Source organism: Gavialis gangeticus, unplaced genomic scaffold (genome assembly GCF_001723915.1).
Source record: "Gavialis gangeticus isolate Ggan-Ray unplaced genomic scaffold, GavGan_comp1, whole genome shotgun sequence".
NCBI classification, from domain to species: Eukaryota; Metazoa; Chordata; order Crocodylia; family Gavialidae; genus Gavialis; species Gavialis gangeticus.
This window is the reverse complement of record NW_017728994.1, coordinates 39,068,848-39,092,001: the sequence shown is the minus strand read 5'-3', so window position 1 is coordinate 39,092,001 and position 23,154 is coordinate 39,068,848. Positions and strand designations below refer to the sequence as shown.

The 23,154-nt window shown below is 39.1% G+C and overlaps 1 protein-coding gene across 1 annotated transcript; it reads right to left on the bottom strand.

The window, feature by feature from the left end:
- Positions 1 to 1,895: 1,895 nt before the first annotated feature.
- On the bottom strand, positions 1,896 to 22,106 carry NOC3L (NOC3 like DNA replication regulator). Its single transcript, XM_019502114.1, has 21 exons — positions 22,101 to 22,106; positions 21,689 to 21,896; positions 18,842 to 18,968; positions 16,850 to 17,007; positions 16,683 to 16,745; positions 16,112 to 16,242; positions 15,292 to 15,453; positions 14,107 to 14,200; positions 13,605 to 13,780; positions 13,068 to 13,196; positions 10,386 to 10,517; positions 9,909 to 9,989; positions 8,925 to 9,025; positions 8,375 to 8,447; positions 8,219 to 8,282; positions 8,028 to 8,099; positions 7,047 to 7,228; positions 6,497 to 6,625; positions 4,406 to 4,503; positions 3,782 to 3,866; positions 1,896 to 2,427 (listed from the first exon to the last, which is right to left on the bottom strand). The coding sequence occupies exons 1-21, from the start codon at positions 22,104 to 22,106 to the stop codon at positions 2,296 to 2,298; spliced, it is 2,403 nt and encodes an 800-aa protein (XP_019357659.1). The 3' UTR covers positions 1,896 to 2,295.
- Between the last annotated feature and the right edge of the window lie 1,048 nt (positions 22,107 to 23,154).

Sequence of the window (23,154 nt, the reverse complement as noted above, 5' to 3'; positions counted from 1 at the left end):
AGCTTTTTAAAAGAGAATTATCAGTAACTTTTAATTTCTGTATGAAGCAGTGTCTAGTGTGAACTACTTTAGCTCTAGCTCTCACAATGCAGCTGAGCTTCAACAGACGTTTATTGTTTTTCACTTTGTTGTTTTTAGTCCTGTAAAATTTAAATTCCTTTCAAGGTAGCCCATTAGATGTAATGATGGTGAAGTGTCATCTGTCCATGATAAATATTTTGCAAGTGTTACAGTGCTTCATATTTAGTGAACAAATAAAATGCAAAAATAAATTAATAAATGCAATAGCAGTAAATATTTCTCTATCCAATATATATATATAGGATATTTCAAACTGATTTACTATTTGTGCAGTTGTTTTCATTCTACTATTTTAAAATACATCAGCATTTTGACAATGGAAAAGTACTTTATGCCAGTCTTCATATAGTTTTAAATTTATATAAAGCTGTATTTTAAAACTAACTTTCCACCTGGACTACTTTCTCTATGCTGACTTGAAAAGTAAACTTGTATTTGTATATGTTTGAAGAATAAATGGTTTGAGACGTCGATTTCTATTTCTGCTTCCCCAAATCAAGAAAATTATTGGTAATGGGATGCTCATTCTAAATATTTTAGAATTTAAAATCACAACCATTCTGGAGTAATTTAAGAACTCAAGAATCAGAGTTACTTACAAGCTAAGGAGCGGCATTTTACCCAGAAAGTGAAAAGCGCATGGAGCACACTTTGTACAATGCTGCTGCACATATTAAACAGGCCCTTTTAGAATCACAGTTGAAGGAACCTCAAGGGTCATCTGGTCCAACCCCCTGCACAAATGCTACTCCTACAAACAGTTTACATGGTGAAAAAATACAGTTTAAGGTCTAATTTATGTCCACTCACAAAAATGTACTTTAAAAATAAAATATTTGTGCATTTGTGTTGTATTATCTAGAATTATATATTTTGATGGAAAATTAATGGCATGGTGATAAAAAATGCTTCCTACAAAATTTCACAGTAAATATATATTATTATTTACATCAGTAACATTTAAAGGCCTCAAATTAGGTCCTAAAGTAAAGAAACACTTTCAAAGTACTACAGGTTGTTTGGCACATGGGGAAAAAACAGCACAGATCTGAAACAGTGCCTCAATTGGACACATGACACACTGCATCTGTAACAGACCTATGCTACAGAACAGTTCTTTATAAACAGTGACTTCCACTTTTAGATTATTTTATGTATTGTAAATGTTATCTGGAAAAAGCTAACATAAAAATGATTTAAAACGTAGCTGCTTCTAAGCCAGAGGTTCCCAAACTTTTTCTTATTGTGTACCCCCTTCCAGATTTACCAGCTGTCTGCATACCCCTACCGGCAAACATTTTATATTTTAACCCCTTAAATGCCAATTATTATTATAATGAAAATTAAATCCACCATTACACAATTTCTCCCATGTACCCCCACAGAGATGTCTTGTGTACCACTAGGGTTATGCATACCACAGTTTGGGAACCTCTGTTCTAAGCCATCAAATGCAGTAGTAGAAAGTACTCTGAAGACATAAGGCTTTAAATCTTTCCCTTGAGCCTCTCCAGAATCCTTGCCAAGGTGCTGGTTTATTGAAGGTATCAATGTATGCTTCATTCACCAATGTCCAAAACATCAAAAAAGGGTAGGATCCCTTCAGCCTATGAAGAATTCCACTGGACCAGTACATACCATAAAGATTTCAGTGAAAGAAAACAACAGTAAAAAAGGAAAATCTTCTGAAAGGGTGACTTTCATGAGTAGGACCAGTCAGAAAAAATAAGTACATAAATGCACACTAGTTACTGCTCACGCACATAAGACTCCTGAGGCATTTTAATATAAACAGCAAAGAATTGAATCCCATATTACTATTTCCTGAATATATTTATTTGTCAACATAAGCCAATGATCTTTAACAAAATATAGATTTACATACTCCATTACAAAAAAAATTCCATAAACAAAAAATATCACAATAATGTACATCGTCAAGCAGTTACAGTCAATTGTTTGCAGCCCCACCTGCCTCCATGAGTGCTTGCTTGTACATTTCTTAGGGGAAGTGAAACCTGGACATGCAGTCCAGTTACCCCAGAATGGTCAGTGCAGAATACACTGCTTTACTCTGTACCTCAGCACTGCACTGCATTACCAGCTCCAAAACAAGAGTTTATATGAAATCCTCTAAAGACGTTTAGTATCAATTTCTTAATTGTAACTACTTTCTTCCCACAATTAAGAAGCTGATTACGCTGGCAATAATACTTATGATATCGACGATTCCTTTAAGTGTTTAGCAAAATCCAAGGTTCTATGAAGAGAAGGCTGGCTGAGGTGTGCCTGAATCAGTTCCTTCAAATCTTCATGCAGGAAGGAATTGCCTGGTGAAAATTTATCCTGAAATGAATAAAATGGTAAATTGTATAAAGCTCAGTAAAGTCAAAGTGGTGGTTTCTCAAGGTGTCTTTTTACCTTTCCCTCTTGAAATCACTTACAGAGAAAGGACTTGTTTTCTAGACAGAGAAATGTTTCCCTTCTCTGTAAATAAGGGGAGGCTGCCACTCTGACCTCCTGCTGTGAATTCAGACAAAGATCACACCTGCCATTTGAATCTAATCCAATAGTTTTAATAAAGCTTTAAAAAATTACTGGGCTAAGATGTTACATGCAGATACAAGAGAACAAAGGCCCCAAAGGAGATGAGAGAAGTAGTTTGAAATCAGGCAAAGGTAGGAATAAAGGTGAAAGTTGTGTCTTGATTCAGAATCCCCATTCCTGGGCAAAGTCAAGAGACTGAATACAAGTCCACTGTCATAAGGACTGAGGGAAGACAGTCAGAAACAAGTGGACCATGGCATGCTAGAACTGAGATACTGTTAAAGTTTGCTAGAGGAACAAGTATAACCCCCCCCATTAATGTCATAGATGTGATCCACATGAATATATAAAACCACTTCTAAATTCCTGATTTGAAAAGATAGTATGTGCTAGGCATTCTCATTTGATTATTACTCTTCAAAATCCATCTGCCATTCGTGGTGTTATCATCCAGAGTTGCTGTTGACTCTAGGAGGGACAAACAAGCTAGAAACCCTTACAAAAGGACAGAAATAACAGCTACAATTACATTCTCAGTAGAGCCCTATTAACTATGAGGTTAATAGTTGCTATGTTTTCACAAGAGAAAATCAGAATCGAGTATCATTTTTGAGGAGAGGGCATTCACAGGACATTCAGTGGGAGCTGTCAGCTAGGTCATGTCCTACACTGAGGTCTGCTACATAATCCCTTTTTACTTCCCAGTGTTGGGTTGCTTTAATATTTATATATTTTTAACTATAACTTGGCAACGATGGACAACATTTTCTCCTTCTTAAAACTGAACCCAGAGCTCTCAGGCCTTGGCCATCCTGCCACCTCCAACTTTTGGAACAAGAAAGCATTTCTACAAAATAAGGTTTATAATTAAAGAAAATGACAAACTTGCACTGAATCACTGGAAAGTATGAAAAGATCAGAAAAAGGAAATACAAAACACTCTTGGTACTACATGTGTTGGCACTCTGGGAAATGAAACTTTGCTTCTCTCCTTTATCGCCACCATTATCTGATCCCAGTAAAAAGCTAAGAAAGCACACTGGGTATAAAACCAAAACAAACACATTTGCTCATGACTGCAGCACAGGGAGCCCCAAGCTCCACTGTATATTTGTTAAATATATGCATCAGAAAGGATGCTGAGGGACCTTACCTTTTTTCTGGGTGTAACTGAGGCAACAGGAGGATTGAAAGTCATTCCTTTCATACTATAGTTCCCAAAAAGTTCTGTAGCAGACCTATAAACACATGTTTTACACAATTAAGGAAACAGAACAGTATGTGTATTTCCATAACAGTCTCATTTTAAAACTAAATGAACTGACAGTAACGTGCTTGAATATTCCATGTTGCAAAAGAGACATGCCCAACAGTACAGAACAACAATGTGGGAAGTGATATAAATCAGACAGTCAGGAGAGTCAAGATAATGACACAAATTAAGAGCAAGGAAAATGCCCTTAAATTATTATAGTGGATTAAATACCCAGCTGAGTTACATGTAGAAAAATCAGAATCCACAGAGAATGGGTCTGTAGATTCAATGTTCCCAGCGGGCACTGCCTGCTACACAAAGAACTTCTATCCTCTGCATAACCTGGCAACAAGCCCTGGACAAACAGCATTCATCTTTTGCACTTATAAAAGAACCAGTGTGTTTTTGTTCTTCAAAATTCACTTTCTTGAAGTGCATGGAAACTGAATTCCTGGGAAATTACAAAACCAGAATAAGCACTGGTCTGCCAGTCTGTTTTTCAAAAGAACTTATGAGTCTCACCTTCGGCTCAAGTCAGCCTTGAGAGCTGCTGAGCCTTCAGCTGGAGCACCAGCAATAAGATGAGCTGCAAACCTTTGCACAGTTGGGTGGTAGTGTCTCTGAAAGAAAAAGGGTAGCTGGTGAGGGATACAAAGAAATGAACATGTGTACTGTACCGGTCAGGTCAAACTTATACTTGCACTTACAGATTCAACAGAAAACTTTTGGTGTATAAACCCCTTTCCCGTTTCAGCATGAGAGCTGAACCCAAGGGTTAGCTGGTGTTCTAAAAGGTCAACCCCACAGCTCTACCAATCACACAGCTATTGTGTCCCCAACACATGTCACCATAGTTAATCTTACTCTTCTTCCTTGATATTGCTGTAGCCAGGGCTACAGAACAACATTTCTTTCACAGTAAGTATTTTCCATTTAATATAATATTCAGTGTAACATGATATTCACTGTAACGTGATAAAACAGGACAATTTAATGCTGGTACAACTCTTTTGCCTGGCCATTCTCTGAGGGAAACGAGGTCTAACACCCAACTATCATGTTTCTGTTTGCCTCTCACAGAGTAACCCTGGCATGTCACATGCAGCCAACTGCAAAGTTAAAAGGAACGGTCTCAATATGCACTGGCACAGCACTCGTAACTGTGCTGCCAATCAGAACAGTCAAAATGCCCGAGGCCCAGGAAAATTCAGACCCTTGAACTGGCTGATGTCACCAGCACAGAAATCTTGCTGCTGCCTACAAGCCAGAAGCAGCAGCAGCTCAACTCGGTGCTTGGGAACATTGCCTTTGTCAAGAAAGCCACATAAGGAGAGAATGGAGAACTGGAGCATGCAAAGGTGTGTGGAGAAAACACAAGGACCAGAAGGACGGACGGGACAATGAGCAGGAAGCACACAGGGATCTACAAGAAAAAGCAAGTGGGATGTGGACTAAGGAGAGGGATAATATGGGAAGCAGGGCCCAGGGAGGAGGAAATGCTCGGGTGGGTGTGGAAGCAGGGAACCATAATGGGGTGGGAAGCATAGAGACCTAAGGGCAGGAGAGCGGGAAGGGAGAGACAGGGATCCTGATAAGGGGAAGGATGGGAATGAGGCACTGCCATTTAAAGGAGGAAAGGAACAGGACCCTCGCCAGAGAGTGACAGGAGAGGATGCAGAGTCTCAGCATAAGGCAAGGTTACAGGAAAAGTAACAATTCTGCTACTTCATGCAATCCACAGGCCTGAGTAGGTATTCAGACTCCCTATACAGAGCATCAGACACCTCAAAATGGGACCCACCAAAAACACCAGGCTAAAAATGAAGCCCCTCAAGCTGGCCAATAGGAAATGTGGAGAGAGGGAGAGGAAAGGAAGAGCCATGGGGCCCCACCTTTCCCTGTGGTTACCATCTTCACTCCTGAGGATGAGGGAGGTCTGGTTTCAAAGCACTACTCTGTCAGAGGAAACATTAGCCCAGATCTCTTAGTCCTAAACTGAATGCTCTAACCACCAGACTACAGGCTATTTCAAATGCAGCTCTCAATCTCACCTGTTAAAAATCAATCCCCTTTAAAAGGGAGTTTCTCCCCCAATTCACCCTTAATTTAAGTTCCATGAAAACCCTATACTGTAAAGTGAAATAGGAGTCCCCAGCCCTTCTCCTGCATTTTGGGCAGGTCCTGATTCTGGGGGTGTGCTCAGAGAGTGTCCCACCATGTAAAGTCCCATAGGCAAACAAGACATTCCTCCACCTAATTCCTGGATCTCAATCTCTCTTAAGCATGAGATGCCTAGTCCCTCAGCACCATCAGGATACAGACCCAGAGCCACACATGAAGGTACCCAAGGAACTTTCTGGTGGAAACTTAGGAGCAAAGTGACTTCAAGCTTTCCATGCTTAAAGTGGCAGATGAGAAGGGTTTTGATTACATACATGTTGGATTTAGGCGCCTACAACCACTATTAAGGAAGCACATAGGCATTTAAAGGTCCGGATGTGAGTATGTCCTAAATCCCACAGATTGCTAAGAAAAAAGAATCATACCCTAGCTCTGTATTTAAGTAAGTAATGAAACAATTTGCTAGCTCCCCAAATTATACAGCCAACTCACCTTCAGCAAGTGCAATTCCCACAGAGCTGTATTCTGAGCGTTGCAATACTCCGGCTCATCCAGTTCTGGGAGATAAAGTCCACTACCTTGAGATTCATTGTCTAGCAGGAGGTCTGTCTTGGGGAATGTCTGTTAACATCATCACCAGCAAAAGGGGTTACATTCTATACACAAGTTAAATATAAAATATAACACTCACACTATCAGTCTGAGCAGTATTCAAGAAAATATTGGGTAAATCAAAACTGTTTCAGATACTTCAAATCATTTCTTTAATACAATGAAAATTTAAAAATAATAAAAGTATGAGAAGCAAGGATTTTGTGTTATCTTTTGTTGGACCAACTGTATTGCTGGGACAGCTGTTGGACAAGCCTTCAGACATCAAGTGCTCTTCCTCAGGTATATAAAAAAGCTTGTCCAATACCTTCTCATCTACAAAAATGGTTTAATAAAAGATAAAGCATGAATCCTTGCCTCTTATACTCTGCCTGGACCATCACAGCTACAACAACAATCCAAAAGTTTTGCTACCGCAGCAAAAACTTACCTGCATCAACACTCTGTTGGATGCTAAGATGCCCACACTGGAATCTGGAAGGACATGGAGAGCAAGGGTGGAAAGTCGCTTTATGAAGGCCAAGGCTCGTTGCTGGGAAACCTGTTTTCTTCGTTTGGCAAGCATTACATCCAGGCACTGAAGCACTATTATCATATCATCATTTGTTGCACCTTAAAAATAGAATTTTAATGGAACAAATAAAATCCCATTTCCAGGAAAAAATGCTTTGTGAAAGACATTAATTAGATATTAGTGCCTTTGAACACTGTACTAAAGCTTAAATGGTTCGAAACTCAGTAATTAACAACCTGATGAAAACCATTCAGACAGTTTTATAAAATTATGCCTGCTATAGACAGAAACAATACACCTATAACTCCTTTTATACTATCTTTCTAACACTATATTTACTGCAATAAGGAACCTTAAACATTATGAAGGGTGTTTTGGTCCTAATTGCACCAATTACTCTTTCAATTATTTATATAATTTTAAAAATGCATACATACTATACAATTTAGTATCACATACACCCCCCCAATTCAACAGTTCATTTCTGATCTCCTTCTCTGTCAATACAAGTTAATTAAATCTATTTTAGTACTTAAATTCTAAATATCTAAAAGTGCCTATTAAGAATGTAATTATAGAAAACATAAACTGCAAAGGACCAATAATGTGAAATCAGAAAACTAAGAAGAGATCAGTTGCTGATGCAAGGTCACTCACTAGTCCCCAGTGAAATGGCACTGGTTGAAAGTGGTGCTATGCAATACAGTTATAACTATTACTACCTGCATTAAATTAATAAACACTGCACTACCACAGGAGAATGCCTAACCAATTTAAAAAGTGCCACCCATTTTAGAAGCATATAATAAAAAAATCTTAAAATTGATGTACTATATTAAGACTAATGCAAAAAGGCAAAATAAGCATCATATCCATTCAGGTGTTAAAATACGTTACCTGCATGTAGCCTAAACAGCGTCTTGTAAAGATGAGTATAGAACTTCAAAGGATCGATATTAAGAACGTCACCTGTTTAAAATAACCACACGTAAATAGCTTTATTCAAATATATCAACTCAAATAAAAAATAAAGTTTATTTATAAACTTATATTTATTTATAAATTATTTATTTATAAAAAGATCTCACCTTGACCAGAAAGAATATGAAAAGCAGTGAGAATGCAATGAAGGCTCTCCCGATAGCTTAGGTCCTGGAAATACAAAAGAACAGCTGATAGGCACTACATAAAATGTAATTTTATGAAAATATCAAATCAGTGCAGATAGAAAAGGCTTAACTTACACCAGAGGCAATCAGAGAATGCAAAACCATCAACAGGTCATCAAAAAATTCCACATTTATCAGATGAGCAAACCTAGAATCAGAGGAATTTTTATTTATTTATTTTTTTTACTTCTACACAACTTTATCTGCAAAACACTTTTCAAAGTCTCTGGAACCCAACAAAAACTGCATCTTTAAGTTGTACTTTCATCAGCTGCTCTTTTAATGCTTCTCCATCTAACCACAAATTGATAATTCAACCTCAAAATTCATCACAACCTGCCAACTTCAACTGTACTAACTAGAGCAAAGAATGATTTTCAATTTCTTTAGAAGCAGACCAGAATAAATGATGCACAATCACTTTGTGTATCAAACAGTATTTCTTTAAACCCTGCTTTGGCAATGACATTAGATAGAAATACATAAAAAATACAAAAAAAGGATTTTTTACTGTCCTTTATTTCTATTTATCTTACACTAAATGCTCAAACAAAGTATTTTTAAACCGCCTTTTCAGCATCTTATTTTTTTAATATGTAGAAAAACATTAATTTATAGCTCTTACTTTGCAAGACCTTCCAGCACTGCAGGCAAAAGAGGCGATTTCTGTGCTTTCTTCAGTATTCTAAAGTATGTTAAAAACACTATATTCAGGGTCTCTGTGTGCTGTGGATACAAGTATGTAAAATAAAATTAATAAGCATGGGAACCAGGAATTACCAAAATCAAAACTTTCCTTTTAACCAACTCTTCCAAAAAATGTGAATTAGAAGCATAGCTATCCCAAAATTTGACATGAAATAATCAATATGTATTGGCTTAAAGGATAAAGTTGCATATTAGGAAGTCAACAGATGGGGCAGTGTTCCAGAGGAAAAAAATATTGGCAACATTTCCATATTTGGCTAAACAACAAACAACGCTTCTAATTTTAAATCTGACCTACCACGTCACCAGGGACTACTTTAAAAACACAAATAAATGAAAGGAAGTATGTGACAGTGAACAGATCCTAAACTATTGTACACCCTTAAGGGAACTGTGTTTTGAGCCTGCAGTGTCAGGTTCCACGTGTACCAGCACCTTGGGACCAGTATTACACAACTTTTGTGAATGGTGACATAATACCCTTCTGGTCTGGTGTCCAACAGCAGCACTCTTCTAAGAAATGCCAAAGAAAGCCCAAGGACAGATCCTAGTACTCTCACTTTTGTACCTTATTAGAATGCCTTCTCTATAGACTGGTCTGTCATTTTAGTGGCAGGTGTCACTGTCCTCTGCTTGCTCTGCACAAGTGCTGTGATAATTTCAGTCACCTCGGCACAACTACATCTGCTCATTACAAGATGCGACTCCATCCCACCTCTCACCTGGACATGCCATGTTTATTATGCATGAGAAGCTGTGCATCACCAGCCTGTTACTACAGGCTTTACCTAGGGAACCAATGTTCCAAACAAAAGCCACCAAATTAGGCTATAGAGGTCTCATTTTATTTCCTTACATAAATAACTGCAGCAATAAGAAAGGAATTTCTGAAATTCCCTACCAGTTTCAGTTTTTTTTCTTTACTCTCTGAGGCTTCTGCTTCCAGGAGTTCTCGTTCCAGTTTTTCTTCTGCTTTCTTCCACTGAAAATACAGTTATCTTTAAGACATCAAATATTCTTGCAAATTAATTTCCCAAAAGCCTGAAAACCCAGAGTCCAGCGCTCCCTTCTGTATCAGGGTTCTATGGCCCTATGCAAGTTGTAGAGTGGCCTGAAGTTGCTTTAAGGATGGCAGAAGAGTAACTACTTTTCTAAATAACCCCTTCTCCCAAACTACTACATTTGGGGTATTATCTGCAGCACTGGAAAGTAATTAAATAGGGGGAAAAGACAGAATTAGGAAGATCAACTCAATTCTTCATTGTGTACCAGATGCTCACTATACTTGCCAAGGCAAGCAGATTACCAGCATCTAGAAATAATAAAGGTAAACCTTTGCATGCACTAAAGGCAGATGATAAGAAAGCACAAATCATACCTTTCTCTGCATTCTGGAAAGATTTTTCCTTTTGTCTTTACAGGTCATAAATTTTTTCTTTGCAGTAATGTCTTCTGTGTCTTTTTTCATTTCTACTTCCTTAATTCTTAAGTGAAGGAATATTTTTAACACCTAAAATGAGAATAACTAAAATATTTAGTGGCTGGAATCAAACGAGGTCACATGCAGTAAATACAATGATAGAAGCTTAGCAGTTACTTGCCACCAGAAAATAAGAAACAAATATTCATATAATATTCCATGTACTGTAGCTGCTGTGCTACACGGTATTTTATTTTACACTGACTAAACACACATGCACCAAGACAGCTATCTTCAAAGAATGCTGAAGTGGCAAAATCAAGTGAATCAGAGTTGTGCAGTCAAGATTTTTGCCTGCAGAACCACTCCCTTAGCTGTTGCAGGAGTTGGCTGGGAACTGCAGGAAGAGAAAGGAAGGTCTTGGGTTAAAGCCATCAAATGCTGCCCCAGAGAACAGAATCTATCCCTGCATCTGCCACAGTGCTCCTATTCAATGTCAGACAAACTGAATAAGCTAGCTTTTCACAAGTAGTCACCCGCACCTGATTTGAGCCCTTCAGTCAGATCTGCAGTATATCAGACATTCATATCTTCAATGAGTCAATGAGAATTCGACTTTCAGCTATGGTGTTAAATATTCTGAAAAAAATCAGGCACTAGACATCTCAAACTGGGTACTCAAAATCAGTGGATGCTTTTGATGCAAATGTCTTTGTGCCAGAACTTCATCATTCATTAAATCATTTTAAATAAACCCCTCAACTCACAGGCATCTAGATTAGCATTCCTGAAGCTCTAGAAAAAGTAATTCTCTACTCAGAGTAAAGTTTGAATACTGTGCAGTTAATAAAGTATGGGGTATGGTCACACCTGGAACAAGGAGAATAAAATAAAATACTGAACATCTGCTCATTATCTGCACCATACATCACACGTAATGAGTGAAGCAGGGTTCAGTGCGACTGGATAATTAAAGGCTGTATCATGATGCAAATGCCCATAGTGGTTACATTAAGGTTGTATTAATAATCTTAATTCTTGGCTATTTTAGCTTCTGAATGCTTGACTTTGCAACCTATGAATCATCAGCAGGACTAGTACTTCTAGATCAACAACTCAGATTCCTGCCCCTTCAGCTAAAGGATTATAAATTGACAACTTTCTGGACCACTGACGGGACATGAGACGCATACCTTCCCAGTAGGGTTCTCAAATATTTGAGACATGCAAATCCTAGCTTTGACTTCAGCCAGAAGGGGAGCATGACTGTTACCTTCCAAATATGACCTCTTCTTCCTGTGTTCCCTCCAACCTGTCTCATTGCCAACCTAGTCTCTCTTGTCCCCTGGCCTCTGGATACAACTGAGTCTGCACCCTCACCTCCCTACAGTTCCTCAAAACAGTTCTTGACTTTTCTCCTGACTTGTTATCACTTCCAGGCTTCTCAACCTCCACACATTTCCAAAGTCCCTCAATTCAATCTTTTTGTCCAGCCAATCCTAATCTCTCCCATGTTTAGCATCGTACTCAGACCACTCCATCTAGATACTGTCTGGCAATACAAGACTCGATGTGTTCAGTTATATATCACGCTAACAAAAAATCCTTAGTGTATCAGAAAATTTTCATCAAAATGATTTGTGACAGAAAATGTGGTTCCTATAAAGCCTAAGTTTTTGGAAATTCTTGGTAATCTGTTCTCATTTTCTGCTGGGGTAAGGGAGGGAGTTGAAGAGGGATTTTGTTTCAAGTCAGTTTGAAACATATCAGTTTGAAGTGAACTGAACGTTACATTCTGACTCACTATCACATCAAGCTGCTTCTACCTATGGTGCTCTGGTACCCCAGAAAAGTTAAATTTTAAGTGTTTCATATATCTATTCTTTCCTATATGTTGAGATTCCTGTCTGGATTACATTTTAGATGATACACTGAAGTGTCCCCCCCTCTGACTACATCAGGTACCACGTTTTGGGCATGTCTAACACATGCATTAAGGCACTTTTCTTAATGTGCATTAAATTTAATATCTCCAATGTGAGGTACTAAATAAATAGGCATTAGGCTGCCTCAATGCACAGTAAAGAACACACATAGTTTTTAAGTGACACTTAATGTGCAGTAGTCTATTTTACTGCACATTAGTGTAATCACACATTTTTAATGTGATGCTTTAATGAGCAATAAAATAGGCTACCATGCATTAAAGCACATGTGTAGAAATGCCCTATGAGATCACATGAGCATGGTGGATCAAACACAGACAGAAATCCAGAGAGAGAAGACAGCAAAGTTAAGAGGTGCTGTGACATCACAGGAAGACTGTATCTCATGGCAGACTGAAATGATTTCTGAACTGATTTTCTTAGCACTTTTTATTTTGTGAAAATGTTTAATATGTTAACTGCCTGCCCCTATTTAGACAAGTGCTGAATTATCGGAAAGTTAAGAAATATAAAACAGACTTTCCTGCCCCCCCCAACTTGTTTTAAGGAAAGTCAAAAAGCCCTAAGCTTGTTCTAGGCTCAGTGAAGGTAATGAAATATAGAATGGCAAAGGGAAGACGTTACATCATTTTACTTCTTACTTTTTAGCATTTTATGATACTGTCAAAAGAAAAGCACAACAAAATACACTTACCTCAGGTCTAACATCATAATTCCTGCTCTTCACTAGACCAGATATTACTTTAACTACACCCAAGGAAGCAATGCCAAGTTTGTCTTGTTTAAAGAGCTGCTTCACTGCTTCACAACACATTTCTGAAATCTGAAAGTTAACTGAAATGTTTATTCTGAAGAGGCAATATGAAAGAGACCAACCTGTGCCAATAGTTTCTCAGTTACAACTAAATAATCAGAACTCTTGAGGTGATATCTTTTATCAGACCAACTGGATAATTGCAAAAAATTTGCTTTATCTGCAAGCTTTTGGGCGCACACACCCTTCCTATGGCATAGGAGAGTACAAAGATTGGAAAATCAATTACAGCTATGCTTTTTATGTCAAAATTTACAAGATGTGACAACTCAATATTTAAAAAAATGCGAAGACTGTAAAATACTGATAAGGGATATAACAACAATAAGGCAACAATATGGTTGCCTCAAAATGAATTTTCAAAACCAAACATAAAGAATTTCTGTTAAAAACATAAGAAATAATAACTATACTCACCTGCTTTGATGTGTCATTCATGAGGGGTACAACCAAGACAATAATGTTATTGTGGAAGTTGAAATGAGGGAGTGCGACAAGCAGCTCACAGAGGCATTTCACTGCAATCTCTGCCAGACCTTTATACGCTTTTAATGAGATCACGTTACTCTTCTTCAGCTTTCTTTGCTTCCAGTCTATAAAGAATTGTGTTTTCTGTTATTCTGGAAAACTCATGGGAACTACCTTACTTTGAACAATTTTCTGTTTGCCTTCCTGATATTTTGTTCAACAAAATAAATCTTAGTGTACAGATTCCTGTGAAAGAGTCAGATAAAAGATGCAGAGAGCAGTATTCATTCTGAATAGAAACATTTAGGCCTCAATACTGCAAACATCTGAATAACTTCATGCATGCCACTAGCTCTGAGTTCAGTGAGATAATATGGGTGTAACTGTTGGCAGGATCAAGATCTTCCACCTAGAAATGTACATTAAGAAACAAGGACAACTCACACTATACCTTTAATTGTTTGTTCCAGATTTTCCAAGTAAAATTTGTACTGGCTCACAAGACCTTCTTCAAATTCTCTTAGTTTCTGAGTTTCTTTTTTAACCTGCAAATATAATAGATTAGATTTTCTTTAAAACTGTTAAGTACTGCAATTAATTAATATTGCCACACTGAAGTTGAGATGTCTGTTCTTTTGCCAGGGCTTTTCTAGGGATATATTTAAGATAACTTCTGCCTTTACTATTGTGTAAGTTTTGGTATGTAAAAGAAGTGCCCCCTTTTCCCCACCAGATCTATTTCATTAGCAGGGTTTTAAGTGGGATGTGATCAACTTTTTGAAATTAATTTAAAAGCCTCAACTGGTCAAACGGTTATAAACTGTAGCAAGACCATTTCAGGCTGGACATAAGGAAGAATTTCTTTACTGTCCAAGCCCCTAAGGTCTGGAATAGCCTGCCATCGGAGGTGGTTCAAGCACCCACACTGAACACCTTCAACAGCAAATTAGATGTTTATCTTGCTGGGATCCTATGACCCCAGATGACTTCCTGCCCTTTGGGCAGGGGGCTGGACTCGATGATCTTCTGAGGTCCCTTCCAGCCCTAATGTCTGTGAAACTGTGCCATCTCAATTGAAACGTACCTTTTAAAGCAACCTTATATAAGTCCAGGAGAATGAGGTATCCTATAGTTGTTTACTGGTTAATTAAACACACAGGCACAAAGATCTGAGCCAATTCTGGATACTTTAGTAATTATATTCTTTATGATAACTTTCAGTGATTTATAATTCATTCTAGTTCCCTATGTCAAATAGGGAAAGCTGTTTTGTTCCCGTGTTTGCAGTATTGCTAAAAATTACGTATGTATCACACATCCCTTAACCCAAAGCGGTTGTTTAGTGTCCACCTGGTTTAAAAGATGGATGCATAAAACATTTTGGAAATGGTATTAACAAGTCCCCTCAAAGTTTAATATTTTATTTCCCTCAATTTATCATCAGCATCTAACCATATATTTGTACTTTAACAAACTGGACAGATTCTAGAAGTCAGAACCTAAGACTCTCCTTGGCATTAACAATGACTGTTTACATTAGTTCAAAAAACAGACTAAAATTAAGCATCTGTTTTAGCATCAGAAATAAAGTCAAGGAAGTTTTCACAAGACTGCATAAAAAATCCTGAAGCTTAACCTTTGTAGCTTTTTCTGCTTCAGTCAAAGGCCGAATTTTGTAAGAAGGAGTTATATCTTTAAATATCTCCATCAAAGAAACCAAGACCAGCTTCCGAACGATGACAGCCACATTGGGGTCCTGTTCCATCAGCATGACACGCAACTCTTTCAGCTTTTTAATCTGTTCAAGGAAAAATGAGTGAAAGGATCAATTATGAGTTACCTACCAAACAGAAATAAGTTTGTACACTTTTATGCAAATCGGAGGAACAAGAATGCCACCCTATTAGGAAACAAAACCGTTATAGTGCAGTGACACTAACGTAATGGATTAATAAACACTATTAAGTATGAGGAAAGCCAATAAACCCCAAAGAATCCACAATAAAATAGTTCAGTAATGTTATATCTACCAAGTCACTGCAACCTTAAGTAGAACGATAGAAAATTATTTCTGCATACTAAGTAAGAATCTAACCATGAGCCTGCAAGCAAAGCCTAAGGGTTAAGACCCTGTGAACAAAGCAAGTTGACAGAGCCGAAGTATGGGAGTCTCACTCCCAATGTGTAAGACAGACCTAAGGCAGTCATGGAGTTTCCAGCTACTGAAGGGTCTGGACAGAACCAGACAGCTACATGGAACCAGACTGTCTGTACACATGATAAAAGCAAACATTTCCCTCAACTCTGCAATGCACAGGGAAACATGGAGTTTCTGTTGCTTGTGGCTCTTCCACAGGTACATGACAGACTGCAGACTCTGCCACTGCTCAATTACTTCAGAACTTTGTAACTGATTGATTTGCAGTATCATACCCACAGAGTCTAATATTACCTACATTATTTTCTGGGTCAGACAGAATGGCAGATGCTAGACCTGCAATCTGGGTTTTCTTCTCCTGCAGCTTTATTTTCCTTTGAACAAGCAGTTCCTCAGTAGAGAGTAAAGGCTGGGGTTCTTCCCTAGATACTGGAACAAATTAAGAGTTAGTTTTTTTCCTTTGGGTCTCCACACTTTTTCTGCATATTAGCTGTCACTTAACAAGTAGCATGGAGAAATCCAGTTCTATATATTTTGTATACTATATGAAAATATACTACATATAGTAAGTGCAGCTGTATAAAACCCTTTCTGTGGTTTATACCTACTACAATAGGTAGTACTACAATAGGTAGGTTATACCTACTACAAGATTCAATTCACCTCCTCCAACCTGAATTTCATATTTATAAAAAGAAACAGCACATATCTGCTATAAACTTGAAAGTGGTTCCCTCTATTATAGCATGTGACAACATACAAACCCAATGCGTTACAGCCAGTCAAATTACAGGCAGTCCTGTAACTCCATTTCCTTCTGAACAGTACTTCATTTTAATGTCTAACTATTAATAAGGACATTTGATTACCTTCTGCTACCTCCATTTCTTCCATATCCTCTTCCTCCTCTTCATTCTGTGCAATGTTGACAACTGCAAGAACAGAATGTAAATTTGCAACCTGACAATAGGCAAAATAAACAAAACACAACATATTTAGTTGCCCTTTTATTCTGATTCCTGCGACTGTTTCTTACCTGGCTTTTCCATGGTTTGCGGAATAATGCCAGTCTTGTCTTTGATAGGAAGTAGATGAATAAGTTCTTTTTCCGGCTCAGCCTGCATGCGTCTTGGCATTTTCTCATATTTGTCAATCACACTTTCCTGTTTTCGTTTCTTGGCATGAATGGGTTCACTACATGATGCAAGATAGACTCAATCAAGTCATCAACAAATTAAAAGAATTCAACTATAAACAGAAGTCTGCTGTCAAGATTAAACACCCACACCTTAAACTCATGCAATTTTTCATTAACTGGAACTTCTGAGTGAATTTACTCTAAGTCTGTCAGTTGAAGTTACCACTTTAAAATTGACAGTTTTATGAAATGTCATACAAACTCTCCTCATTATAAACAAAATCTATCTCTACAAAGCTCCAACTTTTTTTAAAAAAACTTAGATGCGAAAAACAATAGTTAGCTTAGCATAAGAAGCGAGTTCAGTTATTGTATGATTTCAAAGTTATTCCACTACTCCCCTAGCTGATGTTAAAAATTTGTCTACTCAAGAGTGCATTGATTTAAAGTAGTAAATGGTGTAATTCCCTAGCATGGGAGGCTAGGATCTGGAACCAACTTCCAAGGGAAGTGGTGCTGGCTCCTACCCTGGGGGTCTTTAAAAGGAGGCTTGATGCCTCCCTGGCTGGAATCATTTGACCCCAGTTTTTTTCTCCTGCCCAGGCAGGGGGTCGGACTTGAAGATCTACAAGGTCCCTTCTGAACCTACTTCTATGATTCTATGGGCAGACACATCAATTTAAAAGCATTCATCTGTTTAGCTTTTTTGATAGTACTGTGTCCACATTAAGGGGCTGCAAGATAAACTGCAACCACTGGGTGTAAATAAATCCTAGCAATGGAAGGCAGTGCCCATTAGAACTATGAAAACCACATTAGTAAGACTACCATTAAACAAAATGGTTATGATCTTGGTCCAAATATACAAGAGGCCAGGAAGAGAACAGAGAAAAAAGGCCCCATCTTCATATCCTTAGCATCCACTCTCTGCCAAGGAGAGAGACAGCATACTGTATCCACGGTCTGACCCAGTAAATAGCAGGTCTTATGTTCTTACGTTAAGTTCATAAGCCATTCCACACGGACTGGACCAGTATTAATAACATGTACCACCTTCTTTTACAGCCTACTACAAGTTGGTGTGTACATTTACTGTTGGTTAAGGTTCATTTATACTTGAGCATTTATACTCAGAGCATTTACCCTGTCACCCAAGCAACATCTTCTAGGCCGGATGCTGACGAGGCTGCAGTAGTAGCAATGGCTAATCAGGCAGCAGAGACTATCTAATTAACCGCTGCTGCTGCCACTTGCAGACAGCCCAATCAGTTGTTGCCACCAGACAGCAACAGATGATGGGGCTGTCTTTCAGCTGCTGTCATGGCAGCTATCACTGGGCATTGGGGAAGCTACAGTGCAGTCCCCTTCCAGCTCTTTGCTGCAGAGCACACCTTTGACGGGACAATGTAGCATTCCAGCCAGAGGCTTTGCAAGTGTGCCTACCTGACAGCATTCTATTTTTGTAGCATTACAAAGTGCCACAAAAGCAATGTGTGTCCACAGCCTTGGCACTGAAAAGAACACAAAGGTCCCTCACACAATCATTAACTTACCAAAATATTTAAGAGACAATGGCTGGAAGCCCATGCACATGACCTCTATCATACACAACACCTCTATTATACACAGGAATCAAAAAATTGTTGGATCCTGGGAAATTCCATCTGCTTTGCATGAAGGAGCAGAGATGAAAACTTGGCAGAGATAGTATCTTGCTACAGTATCTATGGCTTAGCCACAGGAGTGCTGGTAAATGTATTCTGATTGCACTTTCTAAGAAGGTAAACACTAAAACTAAAGACACCCAGGCATGCAACTTGAATAAATCTCCTGGGAATTTTTAATTTTACTCCTGCCAATTTACTGCAAAGAATAACAGAGAATAGTTACCTAGAAGACAGGTCTCTTGTTAGAAATGATGCTTTTTGAGCCAAATCTTCCATTAATTTGAGGTCATCTTCATCCATCATATCCAGAGGAAGAGCTTCCTCTTCCTCCTCTTCCTCTACTTTTTCAGCTGCATCAGAACACAATGGATGGAGTTGTAAGATGCTGTACACATATACAAACTTGAAATGGACCATTCTTGTACCCATCATATCTGTTCAGCTCCACACATTAGCCCCAGTCCTGCCAAACACTCACATGGGCTAAACTTTACCTATGTGGTTTGTCTTGCTAACATTAATCAACCATCAAGCACATCCCAGAAGATTACCTTGTGCTTCTACAACTTAATGTATATATGAGAATAGGTTGTTTGCTTATTGCTCAACCCCCAATCTCAAGGATCAATGGGACAATTTTTGCCTGTCCCCTACTCTCATTCTGTCTGGCTTGAATGACCCTATAAGTAAGGATCTCCATAAATCACACCAGAAGTGCCCCCCGCACCCCAGTGGCTCCATTTATGTTTTTCATTTTGCTCCTCTCCACTCCCTCCCTCCCCCCAAACCCTGCTCCGAATTGGTGGAGGGGCCCCACCCGCTGGGCCACTTGCTGCTGATCACTGGGGAAGCGAAAAACGCGGCTTATTTAAAACAGTGGGATCCCTCTTCCAATCAGGGGCAGGGGACGAGATGGAGCACAAACACTGAAATGAAAACATTAAAGAAGCTGCTGCAGGAGGCACTTCCGGTATAATTTATGGAGATCCCTACCTATGAAGTCTTCTGCCAAGAGATATACTGGGGCTCTTGAACACACAAGCTTTCCTAGTCTACTACAGATATAAGCACTCTCAGAATCACAGCAACATTCTTCATGATTCCATGATTAGTATCTAATACAATGGAACCAAATCTGTACCAACATGTTATCATGACACTCTCCAGTATTGTTTGCAGCCACAGAAAATGAAAAAGTCTAAACCGAGGCTCACAGGGACAGCGAAGTGCAATGATATTCACAATACACTACTTGCTCAGTGTTGCTATCCAGAGGCCAGCAAAGGCTAGGCACTGTCTATGCATTTAAAAGGATGCAGTCACCCCTAGCATGCCAAATACATCTGACTTACACAAATGGTCTCACCTGAAAGGGGTCACATTAGGAACTCCTGCCTAACTTGTTCCTGTCTTTTACTTCTCCCACTAAGAAAGTGTGTTGTTTGTTTTTAAAAAGAGATAAAAACTGGTATGGGTATACTGTATATTCTCACATATAACCTGCCCCTGAACAAAACAGGCTGATTTTCCAAAGGTACCATAAAGAAAAAAGACCTTATCTAGGTAAAGTATCATGGTAGCAGCAACTAGGAAGATGAGCCTGCTGCCAGCCCAATACACTGGATGGGGCTCACTGACTGATCCAACATGCTGGGTCCAGGGCTATGTACCAGGTCCAACCCTGTACAGTAGTTCTGGGGCCATGAAGAAGACACAATCCTGCATGGTGGGTCCAACCCCACATGGCAGGTCTAAGGATGCCAAGTCTTGGACCACACACCAACTCCAGAGCCATGTGCTGGGTCTGGCCCTGGAGCCAATGGACAGTCCATATTTGGAATACCAGGTTTGATCTAGCATGCAACCCCAGAGCTAGTGCACTGAGTCTGACCCCAAACACCAGCCCAATCCAGCGCATGGATGAGGAGGGGGGCTCCCCCTAGGTCTGGAAATCTGGTGTATGGGGGTGGGCGAGCAGTGGCAGTATTCATTCCCATTACTCGCAGAGCTGCAGCAATTAATGCTGCCACCTCTTCACTCTCCCCACCAAATTTCTGGACCTATGGGGATCACTTTTCCTCATATGTAATGCACACTGTAATTTTCCTCAGCTGTTTTTTGGGGGGAAAGGTGCAGGGTATATGTGAGAAAATATGGTATTCAGCAAGCTATCACGTGCAAGTTATATCATGAAGAAATCTATGTAAACAGTTTTGGCATGCTTAAGTGATACGTGAGCTTGGTCTAACAACATGTTCATACCCAGCAAGCTGCAAGGTAAATTAGCCTGCAAGTTCCTTGATTCCACAGCTAGACTGTTTTTAGTGTAGAACATTTCGAACATCTAAAGTATTTTGGTTATCTGTACAGTACCTCACAGGCTCCCTAAGAGGGTAGTACAGTTAGAAACCCAGGCTCAATGTAGCCTCTGAAGGTCAGTCTATAGGAATATACAAATCCAGCAGCTAGAAAAAAGAATAGACACAAGAAATGGTCTGGAATAAGAGGCAGGAATGCAAATAGTGTTGGTCTCAAAGATAATACTGCAAATATACCGGCCCAAAGGGTAACAATGACCTGACTCAATGCTGACACTCTTCACAAAGTATAAAAACAAAAAAAATCAGAGAAGTTAGGATTTTTTTAAAAAAGTGCAGAATGCCAATATCTAAGCATGTTAGTTTTAAAGTGGGAAACACAAACTTCACACATTTTCTGCAATCCACCTTACCAAGCAGTATGTGCTACAGGCTCTGACGTAATCAGTAAAGCATAACATCATACATAAAGCATATTACAATGTTTTTGTTATGTACCATGCAAGTAGCCCTTGTCACTGGATTGAAGAGCTGGTTGTGAAAAAATAAAAAAACCAATAACACATGTACATACTCACTAACTTCAGTCCTAGAATAAATAAAGATCTGTATGCTATTGATTTAGCTCTGGTTTCACGATATACAAATTAGGGTGAAGCATGAAAATATTCAGTAACTCTGGTCCCCCATCTATAATGAGTGGATCTAAAGCTTTGGCAAATTCATTACCTGACAAACAGGCCAACAATTACCTGTATGTTTTTTCTTGTGTTCCTCCAACGGAGCAGGTGTTTTGGAGATCACATCTCGGACAGCTTGTCTTAGCTTTCTTTGCTCTTTTCGGTATTTCTTTGCAGTGCTCTGTTGCTTAAACTGTTTGTTCTTTAACTTGTTGTCAAGTTTGATTTTACTAGTTTTCAGCAACTTGCGAAAGCTTGGGACTCGTTTTGTATTTTTTCTCTAGAAACCAAAAGAAAAAGTATCAGTGGACTGAGTCATTCATGTTTCCTCTAATTAAAATGAGTGAGATTTTCCTTTAATACCAAAGATGGAGTTTTTTTAAAAGGACAAGTTAAACGCTGTCATTACTATCAAATAAATTGCAGTTAAGCATGGGTTTCTCCTTAATTTCAAGTTTATCCCATTTTTACTAAATGAACTTACCTGCATTCACCTTCATGGAAGGAAGCTGGACAATAATCTGTCAGAAACTTTTAACAGTTCGAGCTCTCTAACTGCCATATCCAACACAAAAAGTTATTTGGCTTAGAGAGATCTCATACCTCTTCCTATTTTAAGAAAAATTATTGGAAAAGGCCCATGGACTATCTACCCCCCCACCTTTGTCTAAATTTAGACCTGAATACAGAGCCAGGACCTTATTGATATGTATGTGATCTGTTTCTAGTGATGAATCAGGATAAATACCCACATTATTAAAATTAATCATTGACAACCTTTGAAGCCAGCTGACCATCAAATACTGACTGGCTTCTCCGAGCTTTGTGGGGGTGGTAAAGGGAACCCTACAAATGTTTGTTCCTTTCTCCCAGAGACCGAAGCAGATGGTATCAGCCACAGCTGCTTCTTCACATCTGAGGTTGATCTCACCTATTTCCATTTCATCTCATCCTTCTCTATGTGCATGGAAGGCCAGAGCCTAGAAGTGTTACCAATACAACACCTTCTACATTTCTTTTCCATAGCTTCAGACAGCATCTCACGTAGAGACGGCCTGTTTGATATTTCAATTAGTGTTTAATGTCTAATATTTTTAATAATTTTGGCAGTTTAATAGTTATAGCAGTTGTTAAGGTCATGTTAGGGTTCCCTCTGCCCCTGTAATACAGTCTGCTGTAGTTGAACGCACTTGCAAGTGGGGTGCTCTGCTCACCTTAAAGCCCCCGGCCACAGTTTGTTTTCTCAAGCTTCTGGCTCCACCAGATTGAGAAATTTGGTGTTAAACCTCTAAATCTGAACCCGGCCCCTTTACTGCCAGCTGGGACCTGGCAGATGTGTTTCATGAGCATCTGGACTGAAAGCTCTGATTCAGAAACAGGGTGACAGGGCAGCTCCCGCTGTGACAGCTCTACTGCAGGTGCAGCCATGTCCCAGCAGGCAGCACCCCGATGCAGCTGGGGGACTGCCACTGCTGTAGGGAGCAGGCTTTGTGTTTGGCAACCACGGCAGCTACTTTCCTTCATGGGGGGGGGGGGGG